The sequence below is a fragment of the Poeciliopsis prolifica genome, unplaced genomic scaffold (assembly GCF_027474105.1).
Source record: "Poeciliopsis prolifica strain line A6 unplaced genomic scaffold, Auburn_PproV2 SCAFFOLD011, whole genome shotgun sequence".
NCBI lineage: Eukaryota > Metazoa > Chordata > Actinopteri > Cyprinodontiformes > Poeciliidae > Poeciliopsis > Poeciliopsis prolifica.
The window spans coordinates 5,719,141-5,736,729 of record NW_026562386.1 but is presented as its reverse complement, the minus strand read 5'-3'; the positions used below and the strand labels follow the sequence as shown (position 1 = coordinate 5,736,729).

General features: G+C 36.8%; 1 protein-coding gene across 5 annotated transcripts in view; it reads right to left on the bottom strand.

The window, feature by feature from the left end:
* The window catches only part of galnt2 (UDP-N-acetyl-alpha-D-galactosamine:polypeptide N-acetylgalactosaminyltransferase 2), a 73,172-nt gene that overhangs the window by 26,396 nt on the left and 29,187 nt on the right, over positions 1–17,589 (bottom strand). For 2 of the 5 annotated variants that reach the window (XM_055036510.1, XM_055036511.1), the window contains exons 5-6: positions 13,578–13,739; positions 8,930–9,017 (exon numbers count right to left, since the gene is read on the bottom strand). In XM_055036510.1, the coding sequence (XP_054892485.1) occupies positions 8,930–9,017; positions 13,578–13,649 (160 nt within the window). In that variant the 5' untranslated portion in view covers positions 13,650–13,739. Of the gene's footprint in view, positions 1–8,929; positions 9,018–13,577; positions 13,921–17,589 lie in introns of those variants that run through there. The other 3 variants (XM_055036509.1, XM_055036508.1, XM_055036512.1) reach the window with 2 other exon arrangements.

The following is a 17,589-nucleotide window of genomic DNA, read 5'->3' as shown; positions in this document are numbered from 1 at the left end:
GTTTTATTGATGGATGGATATTTTTGAAAGGTGTCTAATCCACAAAGGACATCATATCACCATTAAAATACATTGAGTGTAATCTAAGTACTTTACATTTAAAAGCTTTAACCATTTAACTTCAAAATACCAGTGGGGAACCTTTTAGATTAGTCAGTCCTTTATCGCACGTTGACAGCGTCCCTCAACCTTTAAAATGTGAATGTCCCTGAAGTGTTAGCATGCTCAGAGTCTTAATGTCAGATTTTCAAAGTTATGGGAAACAGCCTTCAGTACTTATCTGTAGCTTCAGAAAATACCATGATTTTTTAAACTCTAAATGTCGATTGACAAGAAAGAAAACCACACACTCATATTTAACAGCAAAAGAAGAAGTCAAACTAATTTAGGAGTGAAAACAGCCAAAGCTTGTCACAAAGCCTGAAAACGTGTTTTTGTACTCAACAGTGGTGATACTTCACTGGGAGCAGCAGCCCGTCTGATGCAAGACTCCATCAGGTGTGGCAGTGAGAGCTGGAGCTCAACAAGGCGGCGCTCAGAGAGGCTGATGGGGAATTTATGCTGCATGTATGCATGAATATGCTGAATAGAGCGCGGAACTGGAGGTTGAGCTACAAGACACGTCATGAACCGCTGTGAGTCGGGGGGGACGGACACACATAGGTTTATGTTCGCACATTTTCTGCTGCTTTAAATAATATGCAAACCAACAAGCACGGTTTATTTTTAAGAACAGCTATTATTAGGATGTCTTCAGATGCACAGTGTTACCAGATTACAGGGAGCAAACCGCGCTGCAAACCGAGTTGTCACATTTAATTTCACAGTTTAACGTGGATTAATGACGCTCAGAAAATCACAGATATTAATACAACCCATTAGTACAGTTTAGCTGCTGGTTACTTGAGGGAAACATGTGGAAATGTGAGATTACAGCGTCTCTCACTGTAGACGAGCGTGTGTGCTGCAGACAAAGAAACAAGCCACTCTCAGAGGAGGAGAGATCGAGTCTTTCATGTGTCTGGCATGTTAATTAGAAGAATGATCTACAACTGAACTGGAGAAGCCGTAGCATACGACTGAGATGTCCTTGCTGATATATATCAGAAGGAGGAGTAATTAATCACTGTGGAGAAATTTAAATAGCAATGATCTGCATGTGGGTTCCTCCCTGCAGCACTGGACTGTTGGTGGAAATGCAGAGGTTATAAACCTCAATGGAATGTAGAGCAAAAGCGATCAATCGTGATGAATTGAAATAATTGTCAACTAATTTAGTAATTAATTAATTATTACTGGAGTATACAGACAAAAACAAAAAAAAAAATAAAAAATAGCCATTTTCTGAAACAACAGTCAGGGAAGTAATCAAGCCAAAATAAAAACTCTTTTTCTGCAGTCAGAACTCTTCAAGTGGCAGTTTTATCTGAACCTGGTTCAATTCAGCAAAAAATATCTTCTGTTAATCACCTTTTGCTGTCCAGTCATTAATTAATCAATTAATCCAAAAATGAGTCCCAGATTACTCTTACAGTGTAATGACGTTAAGTTCAGCAGAAAGAGCTGAGCTCTTCACTTTCTTGTATTTTTTTTATCTGCAGATGGCTTGTTTGCTACAAAAAATCAAGCATCATTAAAGAAAGGTTTATCTTCTTGTTTATTTGCATCTTTTGACATAATTAGATAGGTTTACATGGTCAAATTAAAAATTTACAGAATGTTGCAAATTTCTTTTATCTGATTAATGGACAGAATAATCAATTACAAGTTAATCTCTAGTTGCAGCAGTAATATACTGTTGAGTTCAGGACAGAGAAATATGTTTGTCTTTTTTATGGGTTGCAAGGAGAACGTCTCTTCTCTCCAGAGGGAACATTACAGCGACACTTAGTTTGTAAAGTTGCTCCTGAATAAATGCATGAGACCGAAACAATAATAAAAAACAACACAGCCTTTCAGTGAATATGTCTCACGTCTTAATCTTACAGTGTATAGAGAAAGGTGAATATGCCAGAAACGATAAACGATGAATTGTTACAATAACGTTCTTATTACATAGACAGAAGCTCAACTTAAAGTTGTGTTAAATGTATATTTTCTCCACTTCTCTCTGTCTCGTCAGTCATTAATCTGCTCCCAACTCTTCCTGTGATCTTTAGCCTCCTGGGAATCATCTGTGTTCGGCTGGTGGCTCCATCCAACAGGGGAAACATGCAGCGGAGGAGTTCTCCACACATGGAATATGATCAGTGCACATGATGCTTTTGCTGCACTGCAAAAACACAAAATCTGACAAAGTATTTTGGTCTAGTTTCTAATGTAAATATCAGTACACTTGAAATAAACAAAGAAAACTTACAGGCAACTTTTAAGCAAGATATAGGAGTTTGTTTTAAGTTGGCACATTATTTCACTTATGGCACATTATTTCAAGTGTACAAAGGTCTTAGAACTAGAAACTAGACCAAAATACTTGGTCAGAGATGTTGTGATTTTGCAGTGTGCAAATAAAGATATCCAAGTTATCTGTCTAACAGTATTTTCCTCACTGTTCTTATACTTTTCCTTCATCAAAATGTCCCAGCCTCTCTTTAGCATCTTCATCAGCAGTGAAAGTCCAAGCAGCAGGGCCAGGATATTACTGGCATGCAGAATTTGCATGTGTAAAACTTGAAACTTAGCAGCAACATATTGTGCCGCTCTGCCGCAGTCCAAACATTACATTGCACATACTGACACCGTTATGGCGATAAATCCGTAATGAATTCTGCAAGTCTGCAGAAACGGTGTAGACGTTCAGCTGTTTATTCAGTCTTATCAAACATTCTTGTAAGATATAAAAGCTGCAAGTTTAGCATAAATGGGTCTAAATTTATAAAGTGAGAGAAGTAAAGAGAGAAGAGTGCCACTTTTCTGCCTGTAAGCTGCTGGTAACTTCAATTTCCTGAGGGAGTCTTCCCAAGGGATCAATAAAGTATGAGTCTAAGTCTAAGTCTATAACAATAAGAAAATACATAACTTTTTTTTCAAATTAGCAAATAGAAAATGTTACCCAGCTGTAAATGTAATGTAAGGTTGACTTTGAGCAGAAATAATGTTAAAAATAAAAAGCATTTTGTTCTCCAGGGGTTTCATGACTTCAGTCTGCTGTATCATCCGATCTGCTTAAAGTCGATGTGTTCATGTTACAAACCTGACTTCTAGTTCTTTCATGCATAATTTAAAACATACTTAAAACATTATTAATATTTTCTAGATTATATTTTTTGTGAGTAATTCAGCAGAAAGCAAGCTGGCCTTAATACAGCGGATTTTATAGACAAGTGTAAAACTGATGTTTATTCTCCTGCTGTTTTATTTTTATTTACAAAGAAATAAAACAAAACTTGAAAAGAGTAATCTAATTGAAATTCAACTTTGTGTTTTGTTTGTAAAGTTTTTATCCTACTGAATCAAATCTGCATTATCTTAGTTCTGTTTTTGTAGACAAGGATTTGCGAGTTATGATGATTTATTTCTGTCTTTTCGAAAATAAATTTTATTTTAATGGACCCTTTCTTGCTGGGAAAGTTTATTTATTTGACATTTTCCCTCCTCTGTAAAGTCTGGGGAGAAACATCCGTTTACTTTAAGCCAGCGGTATATTATCTCTGTTAGTCTGAACTCGTCTGCCTGCAGTGTGATCTGTGGAACCGCACAGATGTTTGAACACTTTCTCTTTCTTTTGTCTCTCTTCACCAAGATGCTCCAGACTGAAAACACTCAGGAAGTCATGCTATGCTGTTGTGTTTCCAAGAAATAGTAACAGAGATGAAGGATTTATGTTCAGAAATGCTCTGCACATCTGTCCCGCAGTGACACCACAAACACTGAACAATGGTGCATATTTAATTCAATTGGACATTTAAGTTCACTGTCCTTTATAAGAAGGGAAATGTGCCTGAACGGCCAGATCTTTAGCCTTCAATTTAGCTGCATCTTATGAACTGTGGTTTCCTTCATGAGGGGGTATGAGTTTAAAAAAACATTTCTCTGAAGTGCTTGCTGCTAGCTTGTGCTTGTTTTAAATGAAAATAGCGCTTTCTTCTTTGATTTCCAATGATTGACTTCCTGCCAAAGCGCCTCCTGGTGGTTGAAGGGGGGGGGGAGGTACCGGCTTGTAGTATGAAAAGTACGCACAAAAGTGCTCATTTTTGTCTAACACTGATCATACATAGCTAAATAAATACTGACAGATTAAAAACATGCACTCCATTGGAATTAATGAATACTTTTGTCATAAAATGGTGGTGGTGGAGGTGGTGAGGCAGACGCTGGAGACCCAGGTAGGTGAATGGTGAGTAATTTAATGAAAACAGTCCACAAAAACACAGTCAACAGAGTCCGCGGCCAGGCAGCTGAGCGGAAGCCAGGGCTCAACGCCGGTAGCAACTGGTCATACAGGCGGTAAACACAACAACGACAATCTGACAATCTGACAAACAACGACAATCTGACAACAATCTGACAACGACAAGGACCCGACCAGGAACAGAGGACACAGGAGGGACTAAATACACAGAGGGTAATCAAGGGAACGAGAGACACCTGGGAACAATCAAGGGGAAGACAGGACAACGAGGAGACTCAGGACACAGAAACTCGGAATAAAAACACAGAAAAAACACAGAACCTGACAACTTTTACAAGTTATGACACATTTTAATGTGTCTAACTGCTTTTTCTGTTCTACATGAACAGAAAAAGTGGTTTTCATGGGATAATTTAATTTATTAAGGGAAAAGCTTTCAAAACCAACATGGCCCTATGTGTGAAAACATTTTTCCATCCTTGGCAGCAACAACTGCCATCAAGTGTTTGCGCAAACTGTTAATGAGTCACATCAGTGGAACTGGAGTAACTCTGACCTACTCTGCTTTGCAAAACTGCTTTGTTTCAGCCAACTTCAGACATTTAAAGCAAAAACTTCTCAGTTTGGATGAGGTCCAGACATTGACCAGGCCTAAAAATTTGCTTCCAAAAAATGTCAGGTCAGAACATTAAATTGATGTACCTCAAAATTTGTTTTTCAGCTAAAATTCAGTCAATTTGATGCTAAACTAAAATTAGCTTCTTTAATCACAGGTTTTAGATCTGCACATGGGAACACAACCAGTTTTAGAGCAAAACTAATTTTGCCTTGCCGACCATGGCGGCCATCTTGAAAAATGGTCATCATTTAGAGATTTTCAGTGGCTGAGACTCTTCTTTTTTTCCCCCAAAAACATCTGTCAGGTTCTTGTGTCAACATGTGAAAGATTATGATAAAATATGGAATTATGAGCTGCACTACAAGAGTGCGGCTACATTTAAACCTCTGAATTGGACAAGTCCTAATCATCGATGAACGACTTGTTCCTAAAACACATTAAAAGATAAGTTAAACTACTGTCTTCATATTTAATCTGTATGATAAAATGTAATCTTTAAGGAGAACATTTATCATTCCAAGCTCCATAAGAGGGACCAGATGTTGCATCACAGCTGCATCATTCCTTTCTGTGCAGGAACGTATTTTGAAACCTGGTTCATTAAGAACTTACTGACTAACATCTGGGCCAGAATCAGCTAAAACACAAATCAATGGAGCCTTGGAAGAAAACAGATGGTTTCTAGTTTTGTACATTATAATATTCATAGATGATCATCTTGTTGCAGCTCATCTTTTTAAAGTAAGAATTATCATTTACAGATAGGAAACAATTGTAAATGTTCCACATTTACAAGTGGACCTTGCATTTAGGGCCTGCAAGGTCCCTAAATGACCTTGCAGACATTTAGGGATACAAACATTTGATGATGTCATAACCAAGGACGACAGGGTCAATTTGAGCTTGGTAAGAAATTAATATATGAGCAGTATATTTCTTATTGCATAACTCACAATGCAAACACACAACAAGAAAGCTGAAAAAGAAAACAATGAAGGTGTAGAAGGGGTAGGTCAAAGTTCACCTCAATGAAATGAAGCAAAAGTTCAAATAAGTGAGAGATTGTAATAAAGGTCAACAAACCATTGAAGGATGAAATGGATTAAGTTTCCCTAATGTCTGCAGTACATTACACAAATATTGGTCTGGGTTTCAAACAGCATGCATTAACCTTTAACTAAGCATTAGGCCTGAATCCCATTGAACATTTATGTGAAGTTTATGAGAACCAAAAAAGCTACTCAGCTTACACTGAATAAAGATGATCAGCCATTCAGGAAACAGGCTTTTCAAAAATTACAAAATGGTAACTGTGCTGGTTTAGTTCATTAACTGCTTTAAATATTTTAGCGTGAGAACTTTAAGAGCATTAGGACTTCCAGACCGACACATTTATAAATAGCATGAGGAAAATGCTCCATCTTTACATTTTTCACCTCCTAATCTTTTCATCTTTTAATCTTCAGACCTCATTTCCAGACCCTTCTCTTCCTCCATTTCTCTCCGCTTATCTCTGCTTTTTTAGGTGAGTTACTGTTCGAAAGTTATACGTGAAACAAATTTGAGCGTGAAGTCTCCATGAAGTTGAAATGTCCTGATTTCTACGGTTGGGTGAGATGAAAGTGTTCGGCAGATGCAGGTCTCAGTCGTGTGAGCGATGCGAACAGGCTACTGTGGTGCTGAGTCTAAGTGGTAATGAGAGATAATCAATCAGCCATGTTCTCCAGCTGTTACTCTCAGTTTAACAATATGTCGAAATATCTGATATAAAGCTTCCCAGGTCAGGCTGGATACGCAATATTTTCTGACATTCTTACCCTTTTATCTAAAATAAGCATTTTAGCTCATTTTTGAAATAACAGCTACGTTTAACATATCATGCTAGTCAGTATGACAGAGATAACTCACATGCTACTGACAGCATCTTTGCAAAATTTAGCTTATAATGTTTGTATATTGATTGGCCTAAGTTTATGTCAACATTATAGTGACATCCAAAACTATACTGGTAGCATTTAAGCTAACATTAGCATTTTAGCTAATTTTCATGTTAAAGTTAAGCTCCACATGCTGAATGGTGTAAGTCAATGTTAGTCAACATGCTGGTGATGCTATTGAAAGGTTTAATTCTAACCTTTACATTTTCACTAATTTAGCTTAGACAGCAGTTTGCATATTAAATGGAGGAAGTCAATGTCAAGAAGCATCATAGCAATAGCCTACAGTTTAATTTAAGCTGACATTAACATTTGATCTAAAATGCTAAATGAAGTAACTGAATGTTAGTCAGCATGCTGGAAATGGGCTGCTGAAAACATTTTATCTGGCCTTTGCATTTAACCAATTTTAGCTTTTACACACTAAATGGAATAAGTTGATGATTGGCATGCTTGTGATTCCCCATGTGTAATTGAAAACATTTGAGCTAACTATAGAATTGTGGCTAATTGTAGCTAAATGTGTGCACACTAGCTTGAGTAAGTCAAGGTTAGTCAACATCCTGGTCATATCCCACATGCTAACCTTAGCATTTTAGCTAATTTTAGCTTATCCAGTGTTTGAATATAACAAGGAGAACGCCACTGGAAGGCATCATGTTAGTGATGTCCCTCATGCTAATGATAGCATTTTAATCTAAAGTAGCATCTTAGCAAATTTTGATATAAATGCTAAACGCAACTTTCTGAACGAACTAAGCAAATGATAGTTGTCAACACCATAGTGATAGCCAGGTGCTTTTGACATCACTTTATCTAACTTTATTATTAATACTTTATTATTTTAGTCAATACACTGCTGTGAGTTTCTTACTGACGGTGAACATGCTACACAGAACATTTTAGTTAAAGTTAACTACAGTCTTCTATTTAACCACGCAGATTACGTGGTTAGCAATTAAATTCAGTCACTGCTAATAAAAATGATTTTCGGGGATGTTTTCTCCATTATACAGCAGGCCTGAAACTAATAGTGATATGAGAAGTTTTGTGCACCGAAATCTCTCATGTTAGAAGAAAAATTTGTAGCCAATGAGGAAACATTCGAATGCAAGCATAATTCACATGGGGGTAGAACTGTGGTGAAATAGTCAGAAAAGCATCAGAGGAAGAAAAAAAAATACTAGCCTCATGATTCCCCTCATGCTGAAATTAGGTTTTCCAAGTATGATGCAGTCCAGCAACAATTGCACAATTGTGAAAGTGCTGGAGATCACAGGGTGGTTTTAATTCTGTCTACACCAGTCTCATCACAAACTAGAGGCACTCTCACGCTTAAAAAATAAATAACTATAACTTACATCCAGCAATAAAAAAAAAACTGGACATGAAAATGTTGAGAAATGTGGTGTACTATTGAGAGAACTGAGAATATTCAAGAATGTGTAGCAATTCTCAGTTTAAGTTTAACATCTTGGACATAAAAGCTATGTTGATATATAAATGATATTAGTCGTGATGGATGTCAGCTACTGAACTGCACCCTGCCAACACACCCTTTCAACTTGTGACAATTCTTTGTTATTTAACTGTGTGGGGGGGAAAAATTGCATAAACTCTATCAAGGCTTCAACTGAAGCTACAGCATTCATTCAAACACAGCCTTGCTTGAATAAAAACATGAAGGAAATGTAGGTGGAAACAAATGTTCTCATCAGCCTCGCCTTTATCAGATTGCATCAAAACCTGCAGATAATCAAGATTGATTTTACATAAGATGAGCACCAGCATTTCAAAGTGCAAGGACAAAAACGTTTAGAAAAATTACAATTGGGCTGAACCAAGACTGTTACCTTCAAGTGATGCTGAAAATTAGATTTGTCCTTTTTTTAAAATCTAAGAAAGTAATAACCATTATGTAAATAGCTTGACACATTTCTCTTTTGCTCAGTTTTCATTCGGTCTACAGAGGATCTGCAGGCTCATAGAGGCCAGGTCGTTTGAGGAGGTGTGTGGTCCCACCTGGAGGCAGAGCGTCGATGGTGTGCGCCTTTTCATCAGCACCGTGAGATTTTCCCCGGCTGGACGAGTAACTGGAGCTCCATTCATCCTGAAAGCAAACACAAAACAGACATTTCCACTTAGATATTTAACAGATTGCTATGAGAATCTGAGTAGACCAAAAAGCTCGATTTAAAACAGAATGTGAATAAAAAATACAGCGTCTGAAATATTCATACTCCTTGAAACATTTTACATCCAATCTCCAACTATAGTTTATTTTATTGGATTAGATCCTCACAATTACAAATGATGTTGGACCATGAATTGATCTAGAAGGCATTAAAATAATAATGTTGTTTTGAGACCATTTTATCATGCAATTAATTCATTTATTATGACAGGTTTAACCATCACACAGTAGTTGAGCTGGTTTTATTTAAGGATTTTCCTGGATTTAGCTCCCTTTATCTTCCCATCAACTGTGGGAAGCTGAAGAAAAACCTTCCCTACATCATGATGCTGCCATCAACATGCTTCATGATGTGGACGGTGCTTTCACTGAGTTAGTGTTGCATGAAAAGCAGATCTCAAACTCCATCCATCCATCCTTGCAGTTATTCTTTCATTCGTCAGCAGACATCAGTGACTGTTGAACATTCTTAGCTTGAATAATTTCTTCTCTGAAGATTTTACTCCTTTTCATTTGAGGTCTGACAAATTTCAGTTGAAACTCTCTCTTTCTAAACCACTTAATTCTCTCCTGTTCTGTAACTCATTCAAGCATAAGTAACAGTGTTTTATGTTAACGTTATAGACGTGAAGTTTGTCAGAACGTGTTTATCCTGTGAATCGATGTAGTTTAGTAATGTCTCCAGACATTTATTGGCGCTTCAAGTTCCACTCAGCTCTGTCTCTTGGCAGACCTGTCTCTTGGTAACCGGTAACCGCAGGCTCCTCCCCTTTTTCTGTTGCCATTAGTAACTGTGGCACCTATCAGGATCAACTCTGTTGCCTTTACAAGAATTATATTTTAACACATATTTTAGATAAAGTTAATCATGTTTCATGAGTAATTTTGCCATGTTTTGTTTATATTTTTGACCTGTTTTTATGATTAGCGTTGCCCATTTTAGCTATGTTTAATTTGACAAACGTTAACTGCTGCTAACTGCTCACTGGGAAATATTGCTCTGTAGTTGGTCATGAAGTCGACCTTCTGAACTTGAGCTGAACATAGAAGGGCGACATAAACATACCCTGGACTATAGACCATAATTAAAAATAAATTATCCCATTCTGTCATCACTTCAGCCATCTACCCCTTAGACCATAAATCTATCAGATTTAACCTCATTTATGGTTTTAATACTGTCATGGAAACGAGCTAAATCCTTAAAACTCCAGACATCTTTATGTTTCAGATAATCCTTCACTGAATTATACAGCAAGACGCCTTTGTCTTTACCTTACACCATTACACAGCCATCCATCTGTGGATCCACATTAAAATCCAGTGGATCAATAAGCAGAGAGGCAAAGCAATTAGTACCATTCATTCCCTGTTCTTGATGCACTCGGTTTAATAAAACTGCTGTTCAACTTTTATTTTTTTACCCAGTAGTTCATTTTCACCTTCACCTTCTGTCCAAATGTCTTATTGATCCATTCTTTAACTTTTTACTGCCACAGGACGATTAAATGCCACCACTGCGGCGTTCAGCAGGCATTTACTTACACCTCCGAGAAATGATTTTCTTCTCTTTATTCAGTTTCATCATTTGTTAAGCCTCTCCCGACACCAGCAAGGGCAAAAAAGAAGTGCTTTATCATTTGGATTCTGTGTCTGATTTATTTTATTTCCCATTCTGTGGAAAGAGCCGGAGCCCACTCAGTCCAAAACCACATTTACAAAGTGTGGGAACACAATTCAAAACAACCATACATCAAAAAGTTTACACAAACATAATGACTCTGAGTGTTTAGAAAAGATGAGTCAGTCAGATGGTAAAGGCTCAGCGTGGGATGGAAATTAAGCCTGTTAGTGTTTGTTGCATTCAGCCATTTTAAAAGGGGAAAAGAGGACAAACATTAAAAAAGCTGCAAATAAAAAGTTTAATTTTTTCAAACGATCTTGCTTTAAATTGTTACAGCTGGTGCTTAACGTTCATAGCTATAAGTATTAAACCAGCAAAAAGTCTCCTCATGTAGTTATTAAATCTATTATTGAAAGTAGTGCAATAATAGATTTCACAATTAAAATATCCTGTTCTCCATTATTGTAATTATTACACCAGTGGTGTCCAAAGATTTTTTCCCTGAGAAACTTAAACGAATGATAGGCCAAAAAATGTGTTTGTTTTTTTTAGTTTGTTTTACCTGCTCAACAACTCATTTCAGTAAATCTGAATTGGTTGAAGCTAAAAATATCACCAGATGAGTTTTGGGTGAAACATAATTACAAAGACAGTTTTTGTCGTAAAAGTAAAATGTGTATGCTTTCTAAAATTTTGGCTTAATTACTGTTCTGAATATGTTGGTTTTTTTCACCAAAAAACTTGTATACTCCACTAAATGATTAATTGATTACTAAATTAGTTGACAATTATCTCAATAACTGATTAATCACCAATAGTTTCAGCCCTGCTTAAGTTTCCCTTTGTCTATGCAAAAGCTGATCCGTCTCTTTAAATCCCTGGAAGCTTCCCAACCCACTGCTCAGCCAAACTACAAAGTAAACTCCACACTAAACCTCCGTCGTAAAAACACCGCTTCTCATTAAAACATCCTTCAAGATGCATGAAATCTTTGCACCGAAGTGCAAAGCTAACATTCAGAAATGTCCGGGATGAAACAGCGCTGGTGTTGGACTTTATAGAAGATCTTTACCACCTCTAAGTTAGACAAAAGAGAAGGAAAAACCTGCATACATCACGTTTCCAGTTAAGAAGCATGAGTTACGAGTTTTTTTCCCACATATAGAAAGAAAGGCCAAGCTGTGACTAACAACATTAACTCTGCTCTTGCTGATTGTCAGTAAATGATGACTGCGCGAAAACAAGCCCGGAGCATTAACACCGCGACCCTGCGAGTGATGCAGCTAAATGGCATTCAGCCATTTCAAATTAATTATTTACTCCTCCTGCTGCGACGTACAGCTTGCCTTCAGTCAGACCTGCAATCCAGAAGCAAAACCGCCGCACATTAAAAACCTCAATCGACTCCAAGAGCGTCACACTACCATCAGTGCCTCGTTTGACTGAGGAAGCAAAGCCTAATGGGACGAGGCGGTGGGGGCGGCGGCTCGGGAGTCACAGCAGTTTGACTCCTGTAATCACTGGATCCTTGGTACAGCCTGTTAACGCAATGACACTAATAAAAAACATGCAGCTAGAGAAAATCACTGCAATATAAAGCAGACCGTGTTTTTTTGTGAGCGCAGTTTACATGTTCGGGATTTGTGGGGAACTTTAGCTCAACACGAAGAACAACAGGACAGAACACATGAGGAGATGAAGGGAAAAAATGCAGTGCTTCACCAACATCTGGATGCAATAAATAATGCTGATTGACTCATGATTTAAAGACGCAAAAACAAGGAGCAGATGCAATAAAGTAATTTTTTATAACAGGCATCACATGAGCGGTCCAACCCTCAGCTGCCTCTGAAACAACAAGCCTGACTAACACGAAGCTCTAATAAAAAGACAAACAGTTAAACAGTAAAAGTTGTTTTATTTGGACTTATGGCACCATGCTGTGGTTACTTTCAGTCAGAAGTGGGTCACTAAGGGCTTAGATCCTCATTTTTTTTTGTCTCCTGGCGTTAAAAGCAAAAAAACAAAAATTGTGTCTCGAAATTTATGTTTTTGCTTATTTCTTAAAATAAATGTTTCCTCAGCTGTCGCTAATCTTAACAATCAATAATGGTCTATGACGCCATTTCTAATATTTTATTAGTGCTCAAATAATCAGAAAGATGTGAGGTCCACATGTTATGTTAACAGTTAGGGAAATTATGTAAATATTGGCTGTCGCACTCTACACTTGGTCACATTTGTGATATTACCGCTGTAAATCTCAATGGATTTTACTGGGACTTTATGGGGTAGACTAACAAGATGAACCACAAAACTTACATGTGTTTTAGGAACACCTATTACACAAAATTCCTAATTAAATCTATTTTATGACTAAGTAAAAAAAAATTGAAAACATTTTGAAATATTCTTTTAAGTGTTAGAACAAACATTTACTAAACTCTGATCCAGATGTAGGGAAAGGAAAGACTTTGGCCGCTCAACTTCACACGGCAGTTTAAGGTTTCTCTACTGTCCTCATAACCGCTTGAAAATAATGATAATGAAAAAACAACGGCCTGGAGTAAAAACAGTGGATAAAACAGGAAAGATCTCGTTTCCAGTTTGGTAGTACTTCAGATATTTAAAACAAAATATACTAATCGCCAATTACCAATATCAAATGGTATGAAACACTTATATCGTGATAAATTTTCCTGCCAGCCCTGCCTTGGGAGCAACGTCTTGAAATTAACATCATCATTCGGTGATGGCAGCATGATGCTGTGGGGGATGCTTTTTTTTCAGCTGTTCAGAGTTGAGGGACTTTAAGCCGGATAGAGAAGAGCAGCTGAAATCCGAAAAAATACCTGCTTCTCTGCAGTCCTGGCTGAGGAATCGCTGCAGCTCACAATTAATGTTGGTGTACTTTTAATCCTCATCTCTCTTTTGTTCCCATCGTGTAGCTGTTACTGTTTGTCTTTTTCTACCTTTCTGCCCTCTGTTGTCTCGCTTGGTTATCTATGGTGGGTCTGCAATATCACAGATGGTCACGGCACATAAAGCAAATAAAAAACCATCTCACTTCATTTAAACATTCTGAACTGATTTAAACACACGCACACACACACATTGAAAATAAGGCTTAGCAATTGTGCAAGGACAAATCCAAATTCACAAAACCCTGTTTGTACTAGATTTTTGCTGCCAAAACAAATATAAATAGAAGTACTATTTTAGAGATTGGGTGAAAAAGCAAACTGGGTAGATGAGAAAGTAATTTTTGTAACATTTATGCATGTCTGAATAAAAGTTAGTGAAGAGTCAAATCATTGCTCATGTTTACTTGTGCCCTAAACTGCAAAAAATACAAATTTGTACCAAGTATTTGTTGTCTAGTTTCTAGTGGAAATAACTAAATATACCCCAATAACACAAAACTTACAACTAACTTTTCAGCAAGATATAGGAGCTTGTTTTAGGCAAATAATTATTTGATATTGATGAAAAAATACTTGTCACATTGGGAGATTATTTCACTTATATCAGGACATTTTCCCATGTTATAAATTAAATAATCTGCCAATAGATTAAGATCTTTGTCATCAAGATTAAGAAAATTGTCTTAAAACAATATTTACTTTTCAAGTAACTTTTCTTGCTGAAGTTACTTGTAAGTTAGTTTTGTATTATTTAAAGTATACTGAGATATTTGCACAGAAACTAGACCAAAAATATTTGTTAAGATTTTGTGTTTTTGCAGTGCACACCAGTGTGCAATTACAGAATCAAATCTTTCCCAATATTTCTAAAGTGAGGTTTTATAAAAACTGAACTTTAAACCCAGTGTTAACGTCTGTGGCCAAGAACTCTGACCCTCATTTAAAGTGTTTTGCACATTTTTGGCCTTGAATCTGTGTTCCTACCTCTTTTTCCCCTGTTGAGAGCCACTGGCTTGTTTTTCTGCCTGTTTTTTATTTCTCTGTGCTTTGGTGTTGGTTCGTAGCAAAAAGAAGAAAATTCATGTAGGCCAAAGAAGAAAGATCAATTGTAGAGTTTTCAAATTCATGTTTTAACTCAATTTGGTAGAGAATTGAAAGAAGTGAGAAGACAACTGACTAAATAAGAAATATAATAGAAAATAAAATTGAAGATGTGCTCATAAGTCACACCTGTTTCAGGTTGACTGTAACCAAATTTAATGTTTAAGCCTTTTTCTTTGTCAAGTGAATGACACACACACACACATATCCAGATTTTTTTTTTTTTTACAACTACATTTGGGCAGGTTAAGGATTCATACACTCAACATTCCAGATAACTGTCTGCAGATTTGTTTGTCGACTTGTCTTGTCTGAGCTTCCAATAATCAGCATAATCCACTCTAATCTGATCACATCCGCTGATAGATTACAGCAGATACGAGTCAAGAGTTCACCAGAGACAGACAGCGCCTACAGACAGAACTATCATACATTTTACTGGACAATAAATTGTCCCGATAATAACTGCGATAACCAATAATGTTTTGAAACCATTTTCACATTATAGATGGCATATATAAACTTTAATTTAAAACAAATACTACACACTGGAACTGTAAGACATTTTAAATATCCACAAACAATGAACAAAACAGAAATAAAACCAAAAATAAAATTATGACATTAATTGATTATGGTGATGGGCTTAGTCACACCTAATGTAAAACAACTGAACTATAGAGCTACAGAGTGAAGAAAGAGTGAAAGAAAGACACAAGAAGTCCAGATTGTCCTAAAAAAGAAAAAAAAAAGTAAAAAAAAGAAATCAAGCTATCAAACATGGTGGTGGTAGGATCATGCTGTGGGGACGGTTCATACTGGTGAAAGCAGGTATTTCAAACTCAAGTTTAAAACTACTTTTTTCATCCCAAAGGGAAATAAAATGCTATTGTAATTCATATCAATTCAAATTTTTCAGATAGTTATTATAGCCAGTGAATTGTTGGCAGAAAACATCTCCTGTAAAAATCTGTATTACGGCGAATTTGAAGGAGCCTTTGACTAAAGACTCTATTTCACCCAACCTTTTTCTGACTAAACGTCTCCAGTTCAGTCAGATAAACTGTATATGGCTACTGAGCATTCCCGTTCAACCAAAACAAATCGGATTAAATCAGATTACATCATGTGTGACAGGTCAAGTTGTGCCTATGATGGAATTTTCTCTGTAGACTAAAGGAAAATACAAACAGCAGCGAAAGACAAACAGGCAGCAGATAAACTGTCAGGTTGATGGACTTGACTTGATGGACACAGGTATCCGGTAAAGCGAGAAAATAACATTTGGACACGTTTGCAAATGTCTAAACAGAGAAAAGGAAAATGGGAATTGCATTTTTTCTTCAAGAACCCAAATTGTTCTGCAATATTACCCACCAAAAAGAAGAGAGAAATAAAGCAAAAAAACCAAATTCATAAATGTATAACCCATTTTTGAAATGTGAGTATTTGAACAAACAGACACTGTAATTCATTCTTTCTGTCTTAAATTTTGGCATAAAAATGTGGATTAGTGTCTAAGAAGGGGCTTTTTTCCATTATTTCTTTAGTCAGTGAATTGTGGACCTCACCACAATTCACAACCGGCAACCGGTTTCGCTTCACCATCCTGTTAAGGATTTAGTTTTCTCTGTTCCTTTTTTTCCCCACATCGCATTTTTTTTCTTCCACTAAACTTTCTATTGATATTCAGCATCCTGAACAACCAGCTTCTTTCAGGAATGACATTTAGTGAACTTGGAGAGGAGGTCTTTGCATTACAGTGGTAGTGTAGGACATAACATGCCCATAATGTGAATTATTTTTAAATCTAACTTTTCCATTAGTTCAATGTGATATTCAGATTTCCTGAAAAATATTTTGTTTTCATTAGCTGGAAAGCACAGCAATCAGAGAAGCAGTCATAAATTCTTGAAATATAACTGAATAATGAATTTATGTAATCTATTATAAAAGTTTCCATTTTTGAACTGAATTAGTGGAATACAAGAACTTTTTAATTATATTCTGATTAGTTGTACGGCTTCATTTACCAATTCACACAAATTATTTTCTTCATCTGGAAAGAAAACTAGTGTATAATGAAAAGAATGAAAGAGCGTGTAGCCAGGTCTGAAACACTTCAGGGCAGTTCTGAAGCTTGAAATAATCAAATAAATTGTTTTTTAGCCACTGGACAAGCATTACAAGTAGTCCATGACAACCAGCAAATGTGTATGCTTTAAATACCCTTCACTAACACATCGGCATTATTACATTTGCTGCAATATGCTGCATGAAGATGGTAGTCTCGGAGTCCTATTTATTGTGTCATATGTGTTAACAATAACTAAGCCCATAGAGAGAAATGCCATCTGTAGAAGGCGTTCGCCTGGAGGCTGAGCGCCGGTTCTGATCCGATTGTTTATCTCCTCCACTGAGGTTCAAGTCCTGATGACTTCCAGCATCTGTCCTGTTGAAGTCCCCATATGCAGACAGATATGATATCCAGCCTCAGGCCAGCTTTAACTTCCCGGCGGAGTGAGAAGAGGGAAAATCTCACAGAGTTTCAAAGCACAGTCACAAATCTGTGAATCAAACCACAGCTTTCCTGAGAAAAGGCTTCTGAAAGCAAGATGTGTCTGCTTTGTTTTTTTTCTTTACCACTCAAACTGAAAGGAGGATGTGTTTAACCAGCCTGCCTGCTGGGGTAAATACCAAAAACGCAGCAGAGATTACTTTCCACCACAGTAGAAACAGCCATCAACCACCTCCGGTAGCAGCGTGGAAAACGGATCCTTTTAACAGCCATCAACCCCCCATAACCCGGCCAATTCAAGACGAATCTACAGAAATCAAA